General features: G+C 44.5%; 1 protein-coding gene across 10 annotated transcripts in view; it reads right to left on the bottom strand.

Moving 5' to 3' along the window:
- Positions 1-20900, bottom strand: part of FARP2 (FERM, ARH/RhoGEF and pleckstrin domain protein 2) — a 142409-nt gene that overhangs the window by 65558 nt on the left and 55951 nt on the right. For all 10 annotated transcript variants that reach the window (XR_008523158.2, XR_008523157.2, XR_008523159.2 and 7 more), the window contains 3 exons: positions 20240-20337; positions 17942-18056; positions 13272-13419 (listed from right to left, as the gene is read on the bottom strand). Coding sequence is in view for 7 of the 10 variants with exons in the window: in XM_063712631.1 (XP_063568701.1) it covers positions 13272-13419; positions 17942-18056; positions 20240-20337 (361 nt within the window). In the remaining 3 variants the exon portion in view is untranslated. The remainder of the gene's footprint in view (positions 1-13271; positions 13420-17941; positions 18057-20239; positions 20338-20900) is intronic.

The raw sequence follows: 20900 nt of genomic DNA, 5'->3' as shown, positions 1-20900 counted from the left end.
TGCTCTGTTGTCCAGGCTAGAGTGCAGTGGTACAATCTCTGCTCACTGCAGCCTCAAACTCCTGGGCTCAAGCAATCATCCTGCCTCAGCCTCTGGAGCAGCTGGGACAACAGACACCAGACACCAATCTTGCCTAATTTTCTATTTTTAATTTTTGTTTGTAGAGATGAGGTCTTGCTATGTTGCCCAGGCTGGTCTCAAACTCAAGACACATCTGGAACACAAGGACACTTAGAGGTTCAGAGATGGAAAAAGATGTACTTAACAACTGACCAAAAGAAAGCTGGTGGAGCAATATTATCATCAGATACAATGCATGAGAAAGAGGCCTTACATCATTTAAAAGCAATTCACCAGGAAGATACACTTGGACTTGTATCTCTCCCCATATTGTTTCAAATATTTATAGGAAATAGACAATTAGAAGAAGAAATGGAAAGATTTGCACTTTTTTTTTTTTTTTTGAGACAGACTCTCACTCTATCACCCAGGCTGGAGTGCAGTGGTACGATCTCCATTCACTGTAACCTCCGCCTCCTGGGTTCAAGCAATTCTCCTGCCTCAGCCTCCTGAGTAGCTGGGACTACAGGTGTGTGCCACCACACCTGGCTAATTTTTGTATTTTTAGTAAAGATGGGGTTTCAACATGTTGGCCAGGCTGGTCTTGAACTCCTGACCTCAGGTGATTAGTCCACCCTGCCTCCCAAAGTGCTGGGATTACAGGCATGACCCACTGTGCCTGGCTAATTTTAATTTCTTTGATAAGGTTTTATTGCAAAATTTTAAAATCAATGTTAATATACATTTTTTGAAGTTCACTCCTGCAAGGAGGGTGGTCTGGAAGGGGCAGTGATAGTGGCCAGACAGGGCGGGGAGTAGAGTCAGGTTTCTCACTGAAGCTAGAACACAGTGCTAGAGTGTAACAGGAGCGAATGATGAGAATTCCCGGTCTCAGCAGATACAGACACAGATATAGAGGTAAATATAGACATGTGAGGTGAGTGGGTATATGTACACGTGTGTAGCATTGTCTGTTGAGAGGGCCAGGAGCGGTGACACCCCACAAAGCAATGGGCACACTGAGTGCATGGATCTTGGTCTCTAAATACCAGTTTTCACTAAAATGGCTGGGCTCTGTGGGGAAATAGCTGACTCCACAGTGAAGCAGGCAAAGTACAAAACAAGCCTGGCATGTCTTATTCTGTAAGAAAGCAAAGAAGTGCTCATAAAATGAAAGGACATGTGAGAAGGACACAAGAGGCAGCTTGAAGAGCCTCCCTTGGGCCAAATGTGGGAAAGTTAAAGATAAAAATAAATAATGAAACCAACAGATTATCAAGTATCAGATTTGAATCTATGAATCCACAGTGACATAAACTAAATAAATGGAGAGAAAACTCTTCCTTCTAGTAGTAGGAAGAATGGGATTTAAAGAGTCATCATTGGGCAACCATCATAGTGATCTAAGTAGAAGATGAGTGTGATGAGGTACAAGATATTTACTTAGTCTCAAAGTATCTTTCCATTAAATACTTAGTAACAAAGGACAAAAAGTAACTTTTCTTTCCTTAAGAGATAAGGAGTCTCAAACTCCTGGGCTCAAGCAATCATCCTGTCTCAGCCTCTGGAGCAGCTGGGAATACAGGCACCTGATACCAATCCTGGCTAATTTTCTATTTTTAATTTTTTCTTGTTTAACTAGTTAAAGGCAGATGGGCATCTCAGGTAAAGGCCAGCAGGACCTTCTGTAGAGACGGGGTCTTGCTATGTTGCCCAGGCTGGTCTCAAACACCTGGCCTCAAGTGATCCTCCTGCTTCAGCCTCCGTTGGGACTATAGGCATGAGCCACTACCTAGTCAAAAATAACTTTGTAGACAGAAAAGCTGGCAAACAACATCTTGACCAAGTGATCAATGTTACCACCACCACCAATGGGACAGATGGACCCTATGTGCTACATGAATCAGGACACATCATCACTCTGGGAGTTTCTCACCTAGGCAGTGAGCCCAGGGTCTGACCCTGGGGAAGCACTGCACAATCCCATATCATAAACATTCTACAAAATGACTGCCCTGTAATCTTCCAAAATGTCAAGGTCACGAAAACCAAGGAAAGAAGGAAGAATGTTCCAGATTGCAGAGACCAGAGAGACATAATGCGTGGGTACAGCATTTGATCCTAGATTGGACCTTCTGTAGTAAACAACACTGGGACAACCAGTTAAAGGCAGACGGGCATCTAAGGTAAAGGCCAGCAGGACCTTTCTGTGCTGTTTGTGTAGCTTTTCTATAAGCTTGAAATGGTTTCAAAATAAAATTTAAAAAACGTCTGAGACATTGCTTGGGCATTTAAGCGACTATACGTTTGATGTTACCAACATTTACTCTTACCTGCAAACTCAATGTAAGAGGCAGCAAAGTGAGGGACACAGTCCCCTGAGAGACAGCTCCAAAGGAAAAAACAAACCCCTTTAGCCATAAGGAGTAAAACACTGATACATGCTACCACATGAGTGAACTTGGAAACAAGGAAACACTACACACAACAGAGCACATGTTTATAGGATCCCACTTATATGAAATATCTAAAATAGGTAAATCCATAGAGAGGGAATATCCTGATGGGTGCCTGTTCTGGATATCAGTGGTTGCTGGGGGCTGGCGGAGTAACTGCTAAAGAGTATGAGGGTCTCTTTTTGGGATGATGAAAATGTTCTGAAATTAGATAGTAGTGATGGTCATACAACTGTGTAAGTATCCTAGAACAACTGAATTGTATACTTCAACATGGTGAATTTTATGCCATATACATTTTATCTCAATTAAAAAAAAAAATCCTGAGTTAGATGTTCTCAAAGCCAAGATACAAACATTAGGGTCTAAATGACGACTTAAGCTTCCTAGTTCCCAAAATATTGCCCAAACACGAAGTCACTCTAATTTCTACTGAAAGTAAAATATTGAAGGCCAGGTGCGGTGGCTCACGCCTGTGATCCCAGCACTTTGGGAGGCTGAGGTGAGCAGATCACCAGAGGACAGGAATTAAAAAAAAAAAAAATTAGCTGGACATGGTGGCCAGTGCCTGTAATCCTAGCTACTTGGGAGGCTGAGGCAGGAAAATCGTTTGAACCCAGGAGGCGGAGGTTGCAGTGAGCAGAGACTGTGCCACTGTACTCCAGCCTGGGTGACAAAGGGAGACTCCGTCTCAAAAAAAAAAAAAGTAAAATATTGGAGGATTTTCAACTACATTCTCAAAGTTTCTGTCCTAAATTGTATTCTCAAAAACAAAGCAAAACAAAACATCAACAAAAGGAAACAAAATCCCCACAGCCCCAGCTCTAGATATTATTTATATATCCAGGACAGAGTCTTAAAAAACCGAGGGCCTAGGCTGGGCATGGTGGCTCATGCCTGTAATCCCAGCACTTTGAGAGGCCAAGGCGGGCGGATCACAAGGTCAGGAGATCGAGACCATCTTGGCTAACACAGTGAAACCCCACCTCTACTAAAAATACAAAAAATTAGCCAGACGTGGTGGCGAGCGCCTGTAAGTCCCAGCTACTCAGGAGGCTGAGGCAGGAGAATCGCTTGAAGCCAGGAGGCGGAGGTTGCAGTGAGCTGAGATCACACCACTGCACTCCCACCTGGGCGACAGAGTGAGACTCCATCTCAAAAACAAAACAAAAAACCGAGGGCCTGCCATGGAGGTAAGAGATGAACCCCTCCCAAGAAGAGGGCCAACAATAGCTCAGAGGCCCCCACATAACTGCTCCAGCTGCTTGTTCAATCCCTTCTGGTCAAAATAAGAAATTTCTACAGCTGTCTCTTGGTATCTGTAGGGGATTGGTTCCAGGAGCCTCTACCCCAGTACCCAAATCTATAAATCTTAAGGCTCTGATAGAAAATGGTGTAGTACTTGCATATAACCTACATACACCCTCTTGCGTACTTTAATTTTTGTAGAGATGAGGTCTTGCTTTGTTGCTAAGGCTGGTCTCCTGAGCTCTGGTGATTCTCTTGCCTTGACCTTCCAAAGTGCTGGGATTACAGGCTTGAGCTACCACGCTGGGCTTCCTGTATACTTTAATAAAATCATTTCTAGATTACTTATGTACCTAATACAATGTAAACGTCACATAAATAGTTTTACTGTACTGTGTTAAACTTGTGTTTTTTAAAAAATTACACACACACACATATGTGTGTGTGTGTGTGTTTTGAGACAGAGTTTTGCTCTTGTTGCCCAGGCTGGAGTGCAATGGTGCGATCTTGGCTCACTGTAACCTCAGCCTCCTGGATTCAAGCGAGTATCCTGCCTCAGCCTCCTGAGTAGCTGGCATTACAGGCACCTGCCACCACACCTGGCTAATTTTTGTATTTTTAGTAGAGATGGGGTTTCACCATGTTGGCCAGGCTGGTCTCGAACTCCTGACCTCAGGTGATAAACCAGCCCTGGCTTCCCAAAGTTCTGGGATTACAGGTGTGAGCCACCGCGCCCGGCCCGTATTGTTTCTATTGTTTATTTTCCTGTGGATATGGAGGGCCAGCTGTATACCCCAGGGTCCTGACCACCGTCATAAAAGGAGAAATAAATAGAAAATCCAAGGACAATCACAGCTTTCATCCACTGCACCCTGACTTGACAGACTTTAAGACAACACTTTTAAACCTGCACAGTTAGCTGTGGAATGCTAAAATCTACTGCTTTCATTTTCATATTCATCCAGTAATCCAGGGCATATCTAAAAATGCCAAATAGACTACACGACTGGAAACAAACTGCCAGCTCAGGGTCACCCACTCCACATCAAGTTCTCTTCCTCAGACAGAACCAGCTTCACCTCTCTTGGCTGCCTTTCTGGGATTTACTCTCATGCACCCATTCATTCACCCGTATTTCTGAAAAGCACATTTATGACAGCTAGCACATTTTCCACTCTGAAATCTTGCCTCCTCAACTTCTGTCACTACCAATACCTCACACCTACCCCTCCCCACACTCTCCTAATTGTTGGTAAATTTTAAATTCAGTATTTATATTAATGGTCATGTAAGCATTGCTCACACGCTGAGCTATGGTGAATTTAACTACTTTTTTTATATTATAAAGTAAAGCTTCCTTCTTCAAAATTTCCTTGAGAATCCTAATTGCCTCTTTTCATTTGCTTCATTGGCATGTACCTATCCCTAGTTAACACTCTTCCACACGGTCCAGCACAAGAAATGAGTCCCTGGTCTATCCTCTGCTCTGGTGTTGGTGGATGCTCTCTCGGCAGGCAGAGCCCGTGTCTTCCTTTGCCTGTCTCAGATGTGGAGCACCCTATTTCCTTCTTTCTCACTTTTAGTTCAGTTTCTCCTCTAGTTTTTCCTTACAAAGGGTGAGTAGCAGTTAAATTTTTTAAAAATCTACATGTCTGAAAAAAGTCTTTCTCTGTACAGAAGTCATGTGGGACAGAGCACAGAATTCTAGTCTGGAGCCCCCCACACACCAAATTGTTCTTAAAAAAAAATCGCCAAATGCTCGGGGAAACTGACTTGAGTAATAATAAAACTGCAGTCTCAAAAAAAAAATAATTAGTTTGGAAATAATTTCCTTTTAATTTTTGAGCTGCTGCCATTGCAGTGCCATTGCACTCCAGCCTGGGCAACAAGAATGAAACTCCGTCTCAAAAAGAAAAAAAAAGAGAGAGAAATTGTACCAGCTCTTCTTTGTACCTCTGGTTGAATTCAGCTGTGAATCCATCTGGTCCTGGGCTACTTTCTTTTTTTTTTTTTTCTTGGTAGACTATTATTGCCTCAATTTCACAACACATTTCTGGTCTATTCAGGGATTCAATTTCTTCCTGGCTTCCAGTATTGCTACTGAATAGTTCGAGGCCTTTTTAAATCACCCTTCTTTCTCTCTCCTTCCTGGGAGTTCTTGGGTCTTCTCCACTATTATCCTTTGTTGGATGGATAGACTGCAAAATTTTTCTCCCATTCTGTAGGATTGTCTGTTCACTCTGATGATAGTTTCTTTTGCTGTGCATAAGCTTTTCAGTTTAATTAAATCTCATTTATCAATTTTTGCTTTCGTTGCAATTGCTTTTGGCATTTTCATCATGAAATCCTTCCTGTGCCTATGTCCTGAATGGTATTGCCTAGATTTTCTTTCAGGGTTTTTTTTGTTTTTGTTTTTGAGACAGGGTTTCACTTCATCGCCCAGACTGGAGTATAGTGGCTTGATATTGGCTCACTGCAAGCTCCGCCTCCCAGGCTCAAGCGGTTCTCCTGCCTCAGTCTCTCGAGTAGCTGGGGTTATAGGCACCCACTATCATGCCTGGCTAATTATTATATTAGTAGAGACGGGGTTTCACCATGTTGGCTCCAGGCTGGTCTGGAACTGCTGACATCAAGTGATCTGCCCCCGTCGGCCTCCCAAAGTGCTGGGATTCAGATGTGAGCCACTGTGCCCAGCCCTCATCTAGGGTTTTTATAAGTTTCTTTCTGGTTCAGTCTTGGGAGGTTGTATATGTCCAGGAATTTATCAATTTCTTTTAGATTTTCCAGTTTATGTGCATAGAGGTGTTTATAGCATTCTCTGATGATCGTTTATATTTCTGTGGGGTCAGTGGTGATATTCCCCTAACATTTCAGATTGTTCATTTGATTATTATTTTCTTTACTAGTCTAGCTAGCAGTCTATTTTACTAACTTTTTCAAAAAATCAGCTCCTGGATTTGATTTTTTGAAGGGTTTTTTTGTGTCTCTATCTCTTCAGTTCAGCTCTGATCTTGGCTATTTCTTGTCTTCTGCTAGCTTTGAGGTTTGTTTGCTCTTGATTTTTTAGTTCTTTTAGTTGAGATGTTAGGTTGTTAACCTGAGATCTTTCTAGCTTTTTGATGTGGGCATTTAGTGCTACAAATTTCCCTCTTAACACTGCTTTAGCTGCATCCCAGATTCTGATATGTTATCTCTTTGTTCTCATTAGTTTCAAATAACTTCTTGATTTCTACCTTAATTTCATTATTTACCCAAGAGTCATTCAGGAGCAGGTTGTTAAATTTCCATATAGTTGTGTGGTTTTCAGTGAATGTTTAAATCTTGAGTTCTAATTTGATTGTGCTGTGGTATAAGAGACTGTTATGATTTCAGTTCTTTTGCATTTGCTGAGGAGTGTTTTGCTTCCGATTATGTGATCAGTTTTAGAGAAAGTGCCATGTGGTGATGAGAAGAATGTATATTCTGTTGTTTTTGGGGGGACAGTTCTGTAGCTATCTATAAGGTCACTTTATCCAGGTCTATAAGGTCACTTTATCCAGGGCTGAGTTCAGGTCCTGAATATTTTTGTTAATTTTCTGTCTTGATGATCTGTCTAATATTGTCAGTGGGGTGTTAAAGTCTCCTATTATTATTGTGTGGGAGTCTAAGTCTCTTTGTAGATCTTTAAGAACTTGCTTTATGAATCTGGGGGCTCCTGTATTGGGTGCATATATATTTAGGATAATTAGCTCTTCTTGTTGAACCCTTTACCATTATATAATGCCCTTGTCTTTTAAAATCTTTGTTGCTTTAAAGTCTGTTTTGTCAGAAACTAGGATTGCAAGCCTTGTTTTTTTCTGTTTTCCATTTGCTTGGTAAATTTTATTCCATCCCTTTATTTTGAGCCTATGTGTGTCTTTGCACGTGAGACAGGTCTCTTGAAGACAGCATACCCACAGGTCTTGGCTCTTTATCCAGCTTGCCATTCTGTGTCTTTTAACTGGGGCATTTAGCCCATTTACACTTAAGGTTAATATTGTTATGTGTGAATTTCATCCTGTCATCATGGTGCTAGCTGGTTATTTTGCAGACTTGTTTTTGTGGTTGCTTTATAGTGTCACTGGTCTATGTATTTCAGTGTGTTTTTGCAGTGGCTGGTAAGTTTTTCCTTTCTGTATTTAGTGCTTCCTTCAGGAGCTCTTGCAAAGCAGGCCTGGTGGTGATGAATTCCCTAAGCACTTGCTTGTCTGAAAAGAATCTCATTTCTGTTTTGCTTATGAAGTTTAGTTTGGCCAGATATGAAATTCTGGGTTGGAAATTTTTTCCTAAGAATGTTGAATATTGGCCCCCAATCTCTTCTGGCTTGTAAGGTTTCTGCTGAGAGGTCCCCTGTTAGTCTGAAGGGATTCCCTTTGTAGATGACCTGGCCCTTCTCTCTGGCTGCCTTTAACATTTTTTCTTTTATTTCAACCTTGGAGAGTCTGATGATTATATGTCTTGGGGTAGATCTTCTTGTGGAGTATCTTACTGGGGTTCTCTGCATTTCCTGAATTTGAATATTAGCCTGTCTTGTTAGGTTGGGGAAATTCTCCTGGATGATATCCCGAAGTATGTTTTCCAGCTTGGTTTCATTCTCCCTGTCTCTTTCGGGTAACCCAATCAGTTGTAGGTTTGGTCTCTTCACATAATCCCATATTTCTTGGAGGTTTTGTCATTCCTTTTCATTCTTTTCTCTCTATTCTTGTCTGCCTATTTCAGAAAGATAGTCTTCAACGCTCTGAGATTCTTTCCTCTACTTGGCCTAATTCTGCTATTGATACTTGTGATTGCAATGTGAGGTTCTCATGTTGTGTTTTTCAGCTACATCAGGTTGGTTATGTTTCTCTCAAAACTGGCTATAAGCTCCTGTGTTGTTTTATCATGGTCCTTAGCTTCTTTGCATTGGGTTACAACATGCTCCTTTAGCTCAGCAAAGTTCATTATTACCCACCTTCCAAAGCCTGCTTCTGTCAATAACACTATCTCAGCCTCAGCCCATTTCTATGCCCTTGCTGGAGAGGTGTTGTGGTCATTTGGAGGAGAAGAGGCACTCTGACTTTTTGAGTGTTCAGCATTTTTGTGTTGATTTTCTCATCTCTGTGGGTTTATCAAACTTTGATCTTTGAGGTTGCTGACCTTTGAATGGGGTTTTTATGGTCTTTTTGGTTCATGTTGTTGTTTTCTGTTTTTTTTTTTTGATATAGGGTCTCACTTTGTCACCCAGGGTGGAGTGCCGTGGCACAATCTTGGCTCACTGCAACCTCTGCCTCACGGATTCAAGCAGTTCTCCCTCCTCAGCCTGCCACTGTGCCTGGCTCATTTTTTTTTTTTTTTTTTGTATTTTTAGTAGAGATGGGGTTTCACCACATTGGCCAGGCTGGTCTTGAACTTCTGACCTCAGGTGATCTGCTTGTTTCAGCCTCCCACAGTGCTGGCATTACAGGTGTTTGTTTTTTGAGATAGTCTTGCTCTGTTGCCCAGGGTGGAGTGCAGTGGTGTGATCTCAGCTCACTGCAACCTCTGCCTCCCCGTGTTCAAGTGATTCTCCTGTCTCAGCCTCCTAAATAGCTGGGACTACAGGTGCCCACCACTACACCCAGCTAATTTTCGTATTTTTAGTAGAGATGTGGTTTCACCATGTTGTCCAGGCTGGTCTTGAACTCCTGACCTCAAGTGATCCGCCCACCTCAGCCTCCCAAAGTGCTGGGATTACAGGTGTGAGCCTGGCCTGTTGTTTTTAGGGCTGCTGCAGTTTGCTGGGAGTCGCTCCAGACCCTAGTTGCCTCGGTTTTTCCTGTACCTGGAGGTATCACCAGCAAAGCCTGTGAAACAGGAAAGATAGCAGCCAGCTTCCTCCTCTAAAAGCTTTGTCCCAGGAGGGTACTGACTTGTTGCTGGCCCAAATGCACCTGTAGGGGGTGGCTCACCCAGTCAGGAGGAACAGGGTCAGGGACCCACTTAAAGAAGCAGCCTGGCTGCTTTTTGCAGAGTAGGTATGCTCCATGTGGGGGAACTATTCCTTATCCAGGCTGTTTATATTCTCCAAAGTCAGCAGACTAAAATAGCTGAGTCAACCAAACTAGAGATGGTGGCCACCCCACCCCTGCAGGAACTTGGATCCATCTCAGGCAGATTTCCAGCCTGCTGCTGTTGGCTGGCTAGAATTCCAAGCCAGTGGGTCTTAACCTGTGAGGTGCTGTGGAAGTGGGTCTCACAGAATGACACTGCTTGGTTCCCTGGATTCAGCCTCCTTCCTAGGGATTTGTACAACAGATTTCCCGCCTTGCTGGGGGTCCTGAGGCTAAAGTATGTGAAACTCCTAGGTCTCTGTGTGTGCCTCAGCGGCTGCTCTGCTGAGACTGAACACAACTCTGTGTATTGGACCCAAGGTCCTAGTGGCATGGGCTCATGAGGGGATCTCCTGATCCGTGGGTTGCAAACATCTGTGGGAGAGGTGTGGTTTCCTGGGTGAGGTTGCACAGTCACTCACCATTTCCCTTGGCTGGGGATGCGGGTTCCTTTGGCTCCATGCTGCTCTTGGGTGGGCCATCAACCCCCACCCTCGCTTTTCTTCATCCTCTGTGGGTTGAGTTGTTTGCCTAGTTAGTTCCAGTGCAAGAACCTGAATATTTCAGTTGAAGGTGAATTCACTCATCCCTTTTCTTTCCTCTTCGTGAGTGGCGTGGACCTCAGTTGCTTCTAATCAGCCATCTTGGATCCTCCTATATTATAATTTTAAATATCTGTGCTTAGAACTGAGGCTGCCATACCTCTGTGGATGATGGAGATGAAATTGTGGAGCCCAAGGTCTGCTGGGGTTGGGTTCCTATTGTTGCATGTGGGGCCAGGCCGTAAACCTGCTAAAAAGTAGCAGAGCATCTGCCAGCACAACTCTGCAGGACAAAGAGGCTGATGACCCCTGCCTGGCATGCAGACCAGGTAGGCAACACCGGGTGGGGATGGACTGGGGCAGCCTATATTTTGATTTGCAAATGTTTTTATGTTCTCCATTTGTTTCTATCATGGTATCCTGCTCGTTTCAGAGATGCAGTGTTTTATTCCTGTGAAGGTTTTGTGAAAATGTAATACAGTGATACATTCACAAGGCTCAAATTCTGAAGGTTCAAAAATGAGTCCACAGTGCAAGTCTCCCTCTCAGCACTGTTCCAAAGCCTGCCAGCTTGGCCACCCTTCCCTGGGGCCATTAATGGCACCAGTTCATTTTATAGTGTGGAATATACTGCACATGTAATTTTCTCTCTTTTCCCCATAAGCAGTAGCTACTATACAGAGTTTTCAATCTTTTCTCCATGTAATGATGCATCTTGAAGGATGTCTCATTATTGGGACATAAAGAGCTGCTTTCTTGTTTGTACAGTTGCCTAATATTCTGTTCACATGGATGTACCACCATTTATTTAGCTGGCTTTTATTTATGTACTTATTGAGAGACAGGGTCTCACTCCAGGTGCCTAGGCTGGAGTGCAGTGGCATGATCTCAGCTCACTGTAGCCTCGATCTCCTGGGCTCAGGTGATTCTCCCACCTCAGCCTCCTGAGTAGCTGGGACTACAGGTACATGCCACTACACCCAATGAACTTTTGGTATTTTTAGTAGAGATGAGGTTTCTCCATGTTGCTCCAGCTGGTCTCAAACTCCTGGACTCAAGCAATCTGCCCACCTTAGCCTCCCAAAGTGCTGAGATTACAGGTGTGAACCACTGTGCCAGGCTATTTAACTGGCTTTCTAATGGTTAATTCCCAGAATTTTACTATCACAAACAAGGCTGATAAAAATAAAAAAATTACAAGATAAAATTTTACATTTCTGATAAAGAAGCATTCCTATTTCTCATGAGCATGAACTGTGAGCCCTTTCTGGGGCTCCTGGGAACATGTTGGCTTGTACTGTGACTTTGCCGCTGCAAGCTGTGAGATTTCAGCCTTCCCTACTCTGCAAAGTCAGGTCCCACTCACTGTTTCATTTCCCAGCTTCCAAACATTGCTGCTATCCCTCATCTTTTGTGGGCTGTTTTCCCATTCTTTGTTCTTATGGATTTCAATGTTTAAAAAATTCCTTCACTGTCATTGTGTTCAGGGTTTTGAGGAAATAAAAATAAATACATATATTCAGTCTGCTATCTTCAATCTGAAGTTTCTAATCCCTTGCTTTTACAACTTCTTTAGGTTGTATTATTTGTTTTTTTCTGGAAATGTGGCAATGGCTCAGTTTGGATATGAGGTTTTCATCTCTGTGCAATGGGGGAACACTCATCAGCAGATGTAGACAGGGGATGCTCAGACCCTCCACCTGAAGGCATGGATTGCTAAGGTTGGTCTCTATCATGGATTTTTATTGTTCTCTAATCACATTTAATACGAAATGTAACACAATATTCTAAATTCAAAATTAATTTTTTTTCTGACAAGAAATTGAAACTTGATGGCTAGGTTAAGAAAAATAAGGAAAAGAAAACAATAATAAACATGGCTTGATGAGGGAGGCCTGAATCAGACCAAGCTCTTTTTGATAGTCACAGGTTAAAAGAAGCCCACAAAGAAACAGCAGGTCACGCAGGCAACAGGCTCCCAGACTGCAATAGTGACAATTCCCACAATATTCAGCATCGAGGAGACCTTTTCAGGATTACCATAGTCTATCAGAGGTGCAAAATTTTACAAGGGCCAGTGACTAGAGTGCTCCCAAAAGGAGGGGCCCAGACAAGTTGGACATATTTAGCCTGGGTGCAAGGGGACTTGGGGAGCCCCAGCAAGAGCTTTCAGATATGCGAAGGGCCTGAATAAGGAGAAAAGCTCCTTCTAGTCGGCACTAGCAGTCACACTTAAGCTTCTTGGACATCACAAACCCCAGCACACACACACATAACCACAAATGGAAGTGAGCAGGCCATGCCCACCATTTATGTAATTATTTACCTATGCATCACAACTAATACAAATACCTCAGAAGACAACACTGACTCTTATCACAAGCAATCCCTCTGATATTTTCTATTCTATTCTAGTTTGTTTACTTAAATGATTACTGTGACCCACTCTAAAGCGCTCACAGTCCAGCCCAGATCACACCCACAGCACACAGACCGCTCCACTGGAAAAAAAACAGGGTTGTGGTTTAGGATTCTAAGGGGGTAGGCCAAATCCCAGGAGGGAATGGGAAGTCCCAGAGGCAGTGGGCAGCCCTGGTGGGGCAGGAGGCAGTGGGGAATCCAGGGAGGTGGGAGGCAGTCCCAGGAAGCAGTGGGCTCCATGACATGGAGGATAGTCACACCTGTGTCAGAGAAGGACAAAAGAATAATTTCCCCACTGAGTAAGAGGTTGGATTGGATGATATGCAAAGCCCCTCTTCCAAATCGAGGCCCTTACTCATCAGGACAAATATTTACCAACATCCATAAGAACAAACCCCACCAGGTTGCAGAATACCTCCCCTGCCCTGTTCTCACCCCTCCCTTCCCCACTGGCCTACCTGGAACACGAGTACACCCATGTGGGAAACCGCCAGTTGAATCTTGGTTCCTTCCCTGTCAGAAGCCATGTGAAATCTGATGCCGTACATTTCCAACTTTCGAGCAATTTCGAGCACCTGGAAATCCGACTCAGCAGGTGTCTGGCCCCTGTAATAAAACATGGTAGAATCATACACTACAAACACTTGATTTCTGAAAGAGCCAAAATGCATTATAGAAGTGATCAGGAAAACCAACAATGAAGGCTTTGTGTGTTTAGAGGGCAGATCGTTCACTGTCTGTATGTTTACCCACTACAAAAACAGCATACCACACGTGCAGGCCAAAGACATCCTCAGTTTTCTTCTATTCTGTAACTACTTTGTAATGGGTAGAACACTTTCTTTGCATACACTAGCTACTCAGCCTTACATCCGCTCGATAGTGACAAGGTTATACACAAATACTACTGGCAGAGACAAATTTTAAATCAGAAGAAATACCACAGAGGGCCGGGCGCGGTGGCTGACGCCTGTAATCCCAGCACCTTGGGAGACGGAGGCGGGTGGATCACCTGAGGTCAGGAGTTTGAGACCAGCCTGGACAACGTGGCGAAACCCTGTCTCTACTAAAAATACAAAAATTAGCCAGGCATGGTGGTAGAGGTTGCAGTGAGCTGAAATCATGCCACTGCACTTCAGCCCGGGTGACAGAGCGAGACTCCATCTCTAACAACAATAATACTAATAATAAAATGAAATGAAAAAGAAAGAAAATGAGTGTGATGAGACAGTAGTGTTATCTATGGTATTTCTTTTCTTTTCTTTCTTTCTTTTTTTTTTTTTTTTGATGGAGTCTCGCTCTGCTGCTCAGACTGGAGTGAAATGGTGCAATCTCGGCTCACTGCAACCTCTGCCTCCCAGGTTCAAGTGGATTCTCCTGCCTCAGCCTCCTGAGTAGCTGGGACGACAGGTGCGCGCCACCACGCCCAGCTTTTTGTATTTTTAGTAGAGAAGGGGTTTGCCATGTTGGCCGGGCTGGTCTCAAACTCCTGACCTCAGGTGATCCGCCCACCTCGGCTTCCCAAAGTGCTGGGATTACAGGTGGGAGCCACTGCGCCCGGCCAACTCCTTTTCATCTTAAAAAATATTTTTTACTATCTGAAACACTTGTGTCTTATAAACCCGTTTTCTCACTCACTCACTCACTCACTCACTCGCTCATTCGTTTAGAGACAGGGTCTCGCTCTGTCGCCCAGGCTGGAGTGTAGTGGCATATTCTTGGCTCACTGCAAGCTCTGCCTCCCAGGCTCAAGCGATCCTTTCGCCTCAGTCTCCTGAGTAGCTGAGACCACAGGCATGCACCACCACACTTGGCTAATTTTTTGCAGAGACAGGGTTTTGTCATGTTGCCCAGGGTGTCTTGAACTCCTGGACTCAAACTTGTCGGCCTCTCAAAGTGTTGGGATTACAGGCATGAGCCACTGTGCCTGTCTTTTTTCTGCAGTTTCAAAGATCCAAAAGCAATGTGATAAAGTCAAGAAAAGCACTTCTTTAATATCCTATTCAGTGATTATAAAGGTGTTTTCAGTGGATCATTGAAGAACCATTAGAATCATAAGACAATGTAAGAAATGAATAATAATTAAAATAAAGGTACAATATTGTCTTTAAAAAAAACCTGAAGAATTATCAAAAGAAATAAGATGTGCAATGAAGCTGTGGTGACTGTGATAGACACAGTCTCAAATTAACACAGCGAAGGCCTACAATGTAGAGCAGAGCTTTCTGCTTCCTGGCTTATTCAGGAAGAGTTCAACTGTATTCCCGTATGAAGCAGACCACATGACTCACCCTTCTCTTACTGGCTTTCTAGGGTTTTTAGCAGATACATGTGCACATGTAAGCACACATGCATGCAGAGACACACAGGCACAAGAACATGTGCAAGTACACATAACCACAGTATACAATGTACACAGGAACACACATCAACACACATGAACATATGAGCCCCACACAGAAACACATACAATGCATGCATAGGAACACATATAACATACATGCACATACGACCACACAGCCACACATGTATACACAGAACACACCCAGACACACACATACACACAGAACTACCCTGAGGGTCCAGTTCTTTGTTCTTCCACAGGCAGGCTTCTTGACATGAGTGCCCAAAGATGTTGTCACTGTCTCCTCACTGCACTTTCAGTGTACTTGAATCTAGAATTCACCCTCACCACTCACTGAAGCTGCTGAAGGCGATGCATTGCCACACTGCCAAGCTCAGAAACCTGCTCCTGTGCCTACCTCCCCAGGCCTGTAGTCTCCACACAAGAGGCTGTGGCCACTACCCTAAAACATGCTCTCTTGGCACCAGTACCCTTCCGTGCTTCTGGCTGCTAAAAGCTCTTGTGGGTGCCTCCTCCTGCACTCAGCCTCTCAAATGTCAGTTCTTCAGGGGTTCATCCTGGGCTCTTCTCCCTTCCTGACCTGTATCTGCCCTCTGCCTAGCTGATCTCACCCACCGCACAGGTTAGCCCGGCCTACGTGCTGACAACACTCTCCCCAGCATCCCAAACCCACCCATCCACTAGGGACTGTCCCTCAGGTTGGACAGTTTGCAGCACAATGCCCAATTCTCCCTTCCTCATGTCCAGCCCCTGCTGTGTGTCTCAGCAGGGAGAGACTGTCCCCAACCCTAGGAACGCAGACTGAACCAGTGACCGTTTCCTGCTGGGATGGCACATAACACTAGCAGAGGGCCCTTGGCTCCATGGGTCAAGGTCTGGATGTGACACTCAGAACAGCTGTACCTTCCTCATTAACAGCCAGAATAATGGCAACACTTGAAAGAGGCAAAGCCAAGGGTACCCAGGAGAATAGAGCAGGAGCTCTACCCGTACTGCCCCACATGGAGGCCTCCTTAAGGTCAGTTCAGGCAAATGGATAAGAAGCACCGACTTACACACACAAGATGCCCCACACCATCATGTCTGAGATGGAGCTCTGCACGCACGGTCTCACTGTATGTACAATGGGGTAAAACAGTGCAATGCCATGATGTGGGTTTGAGGATTACACACAAATGCTCGTAAGAGCTGTCCGTAATTGCCACTACGGCCTCTCCAGTATCAGTTGGCACTTCTACCTCCAGCCCTTGAACCCAAACTGCCCATGCCACGCTGGAACCTCCCTCTCCTCTCTGCTTCCTTCTCCCTCCCTTCCCAGGCTGGTGCTTTGCCTGGAATGCTTCCTCCCTGGCTTTGTCCGCCTAGGTCCTCCCGCGAGCCTCCTTGAGCCTGCCCTCGGCCTTCTTTCAGCTCACAGCGCGTGAGCTATGCTCCTGCTGCACTGCACACATTCTCATCTGTAGAAACGCATCTGTATATCTCATGACTGCCATGCTGTCGGGCACACAAAAGGCACTCCCCTGCAAACACAAGAGATCCCCCACACTGGGAGTGGTGAGGTGCACGAAATACACAGTCTTACAGGGTAAGGTAAGATCTGTATGGGTAGGTATCTCAGTCTGTGCCATTCAAACCAACTCCCCAGTGCTGACAGCAGTGGTGGATGCATAGTTGGCACTCATACTTTGAAGGTGTGAAAGGGCAGCTGCCAGCAGGTCCCAGTAGAGCCTTAATGACACACATGAACATACATAATCTGACAAACCTGCATCTCAACAGGATGTGTCACAAAGGCAAGGCTAAGTCCTCCTGACTCACGTTCACCAGCTGAGTGCTCCCGTTTGGTGACTAAAGCTCCCAGCCACCGGGGCCAGAGCCCACAGCTGTTTCCCATACCGTTCTTCAGTCCTTTTCCCCTTAGCTAGCACTCTTTCTCTAGGTCTCTATCACTTCCATCCAGAAAAACCCACCAGTGTCAAGTCTTAGAGAAATCAAAACAAGATGAGACGAAGGACATGGGTGCCAGGTGATTCCCAATGCCCTGATACAGGTAGACACTGTTAGCCTCACACAGTCCCCTCCTCCTCCACCACAGCACAGTGTCTTCCCTGTAGAGGACTCTTTCTGCCACATTGCAGAGACACTGCAGCAGCTGACACCCCCACAATAGCCACCCCATCCTGCTCAGCAGCATCCTCCTCCCCCAGACCCTGATGTCTTTTCCAGAACCTTTTTTTTTTTTTTGAGATGGAGTCTCACTCTGGTGCCAGGCTGGAGTGCAGTGGCGTGATCTTGTCTCAGTGCAACCTCCACCTCCTGGGTTCAAGTGATTCTCCTCCCTCAGCCTCCCGAGTAGCTGGGACTACGGGCACCTGCCATTAGACCAGCTAATTTTTTGTATATTTAGTAGAGACGGGGTTTCACTATGTTGGCCAGTCTGGTCTCAAACTCCTGACCTCAGGCAATCCACCTGCCTCAGCCTCCCAAGGTGCTGGGATAACAGGCGTGAGCCACCATGCTTGGCTTCTTCCAGCACCTTCAAAAGCAGCACATCGTGCAGGTGTGAAGGTGCTTCAGGCCAGAGCTGCAGCTTGTGTGTGTCTGCCAAGCTGCCTCTAGCAGCAGCTGCACATCCTGAGGCCGGGAGCAATAGTCCTTACGTTAGAATCTTGCAGAAGTCCCAATAACAGTCCTTTCTCGTTACACACTCTTTAGTCATTACTTTAGTCATTACTGTGTCGACAGACAATTGTGATGACTTACACGTGCTTCTGATGGAATTCTAGTATCTTCTCAAGGCAGTGCTGCTGGCCAGGCAAATACTCGTTCGCTTTGAGGTGCTCTCGGTCCAGCGCTTCATCGTAATCTCCTATTTCCGCTGAGATAGGTTAAAAGTAAGTAATTCTAATTTTTAAATAAACTACAAGCATTTGTACGTGTCACTGCATACATTAAAAGTAAAAAAAAAAAATTATCCCAAATTTGTAGCAAAATAATATATCCCTAAAAAAGCAAGATTTTGTATTTAATTTTTCCAAATATTTTATGCTGTTAAAAGGCAAATATAATGGGAAGTGAAGAGGATTTCTTGAAGAACAAAGGCCTGATTAGTAACTCCAGGGAGGCAAACATTGATGAGTTTAATGTGTGTATTATTTTGACACAAGGTCTCTCGTTCTGTTGACCAGGCTGGAGTGCAATGGTGCGATCACCACTCACTGCAGCCTCAACCTTCCGGGCTCGAGCAATCTGCCCACCTCAGCCTCCTAAGTAGCTGGGACTACAGGTAAGCACCATCATGCCCAGGTAATTTTTGTATTTTTTGTAGAGATAAAGTTTTGCCACATCGCCCAGGCTGGTCTCAAACTCCTGGACTTAAGCAATCCTCCTGCCTTGGCCTCCCAAATGTGCTGGGAATACAGGCCTGAGCTACTGCACCTGGACTACTATTATTTTTAAACTACACCTTAAACCTAAATTGTCAAGATTATCATGATCAGGCTGAAGTATTTTATTTATTTTAGGATAATGTATTTTAAATGATTTTTTTCCTTCAGACCTTCTCAAATTTCTTGATGAATAATGTCTCTTTCTAATTTCATGTATTTTAAGGCCACAATGTCTTAATAACATAAAGTCCAATAATTTAAAGCAATATGCTTTTATTTTTAGACAATCTCATATTCACAGAGAAGTTACAAGCACAGTACAAGAGTTTTTCCTCCTTTGAGCCATTTGAGAGTGAGTTGCTAACATGTTACTTGCCATACATCAGTATGGACTTTCTATAAACTAGGACATTTGATACGGTTTGGCTGTGTTCCCACTCAAATCTCATCTTGAATTATAACTCCCACAAGTCCCACATATTGTGGGAGGGACCCAGTGGGAGGTAACTGACTCACGGGGGCGGATCTTTTCCATGCTGTTCTCGTAATAGTGAGACTTTCATGAGATCTGATGATTTTATAAGGAGCAGTTTCCCTGTACAAGCTCTCACTTGCTGCCGCCACATCTCTATCAGCAGTGTGAAAATGGACTAATACAACATTCTTACCCGCAGCCTTGTAAAACTACCCAGATCAGGAACAGGGCCATGATCTGAGGCTCCATCCGGGATGTGGACCCTAGTCATATTTTACCAACTGCTCAATTATGTTTTTTATAGCAAAAAGATCTGGTTCAGTCGTACGTTGCATTCATTGCCATGTGTCTACCTGAGAAGTCTTTCAGCCAAATGAGTAAGAACCAAAGTCACTTTGAAAACTTTTATTAATCAACATGTCCCCTGGTGGAAGATAGCAAACCCATAATAAAATTTATTATTTGAAGAAGGTATGTCTGGGGAAGGACCAAGGAAGCTGCAAATAACCTATATACTTATTAATTCCCAAAATTTTGGACACTTTCTATGTCATATTTCCTGGATTCAAATTTCAGAAACATTAGTTCTGTGCTGGGAAGCTGTGGTCCCACCTCTAGTCCAGGAGCAATGTGGGTATTTCTGTTTCTCTATTCCCATTGCTGGGGGCTCGGCAAGGCCCCAGCACCTCCTCTTACACTTCTCATGGTTTATTTTTGAAGTAACTCTAATTCTTCACACAGCTCTGAACCATCTCTTGATCTGTGTGAGATACTGAAGCAATGTCTTCTTTTTCCTTCATGGCTAGTGCTTAACTAATCTGAGAGGACTGTGACTTTTATCCCAGTGACGCCCTTTCAGGGTTTGCTGAGAGTTTGGTTTATATTCTGACTCTTATACTGAATATGCATTGCTGGTAAAATGCACAAAGGCATAAATGAGAGACAACCCAAAAGAAGGAACGTGGCTACAGATTTTGGCCTTGGCCTGTGTTTGCTATGTGGAAACTATTTGCCTCAAGGAGTTCCACTTTACAGAAGTTAATCTTTAGCTTATAAAAAATATTGAAATTGAAACACCTCATTCTATGGTCAGGCTCATTAACTAGGTACATACATCAGCAACTAATTGTAGTTCTGAGCACGGGTACATCTGTGCCATGGTCAGTGCATGCTCCCTGCTAGCGGGGAGATACTCACACTGCAGGAGATGGGACGTGAGAAGGGCCGCTGTGGTGTCAGCACAGGTCAAACGCTCTTCCAGCAGGTCTCTCTTAAGTTGCAAAGCAAACAAGTATCTAGAGGAGAGTTCAAAATAAGACAGAGATCAGCTTCAAATGTTCTCTGAATGTAACATAGACATGTCTCCACAGCAAGACAGCAAATGAGCCCTGGGAAGTGGCAGTGACCCAACAGTGAGCAAAATGCAAGGCGGTCACGGAACAGCAAAGTCACAAAAGGCCTTTCATGAAACAAACAGTCACCAAGTGAAGGTCAGATGACAAACCAACTCAGCAGACTGAGTCACACACGAGAGAGCGCACAGAAAGTGCTGAACCCACTGAGGCACTCTGATGCGAACAATAAAAAAAAGAAATTGGCCGGGGGCAGTGGCTCACGCCTGTAATCCCAGCACTTTGGGAGGCTGGGGCGGGTGGATCAGGAGTTCGAGACCAGCCTGACCAACATTGTGAAACCCTGTCTCTAATAAAAGTGCAAAAACCAGCCACATGGTGTGCACACCTGTAATCCCAGCTACTTGGGAGGCTGAGGCAGGAGAATCGCCTGAACCCGGAGGCAGAGGTTGCAGTGAGCTGAGATCATGCCACTGCACTCCACATTAGGCAACAAGAGCGAAACT

The sequence above is a fragment of the Pongo abelii genome, chromosome 11 (genome assembly GCF_028885655.2).
Source record: "Pongo abelii isolate AG06213 chromosome 11, NHGRI_mPonAbe1-v2.0_pri, whole genome shotgun sequence".
In the NCBI taxonomy this organism is placed as follows: Eukaryota; Metazoa; Chordata; class Mammalia; order Primates; family Hominidae; genus Pongo; species Pongo abelii.
This window is presented reverse-complemented; position numbering and strand designations above follow the sequence as displayed.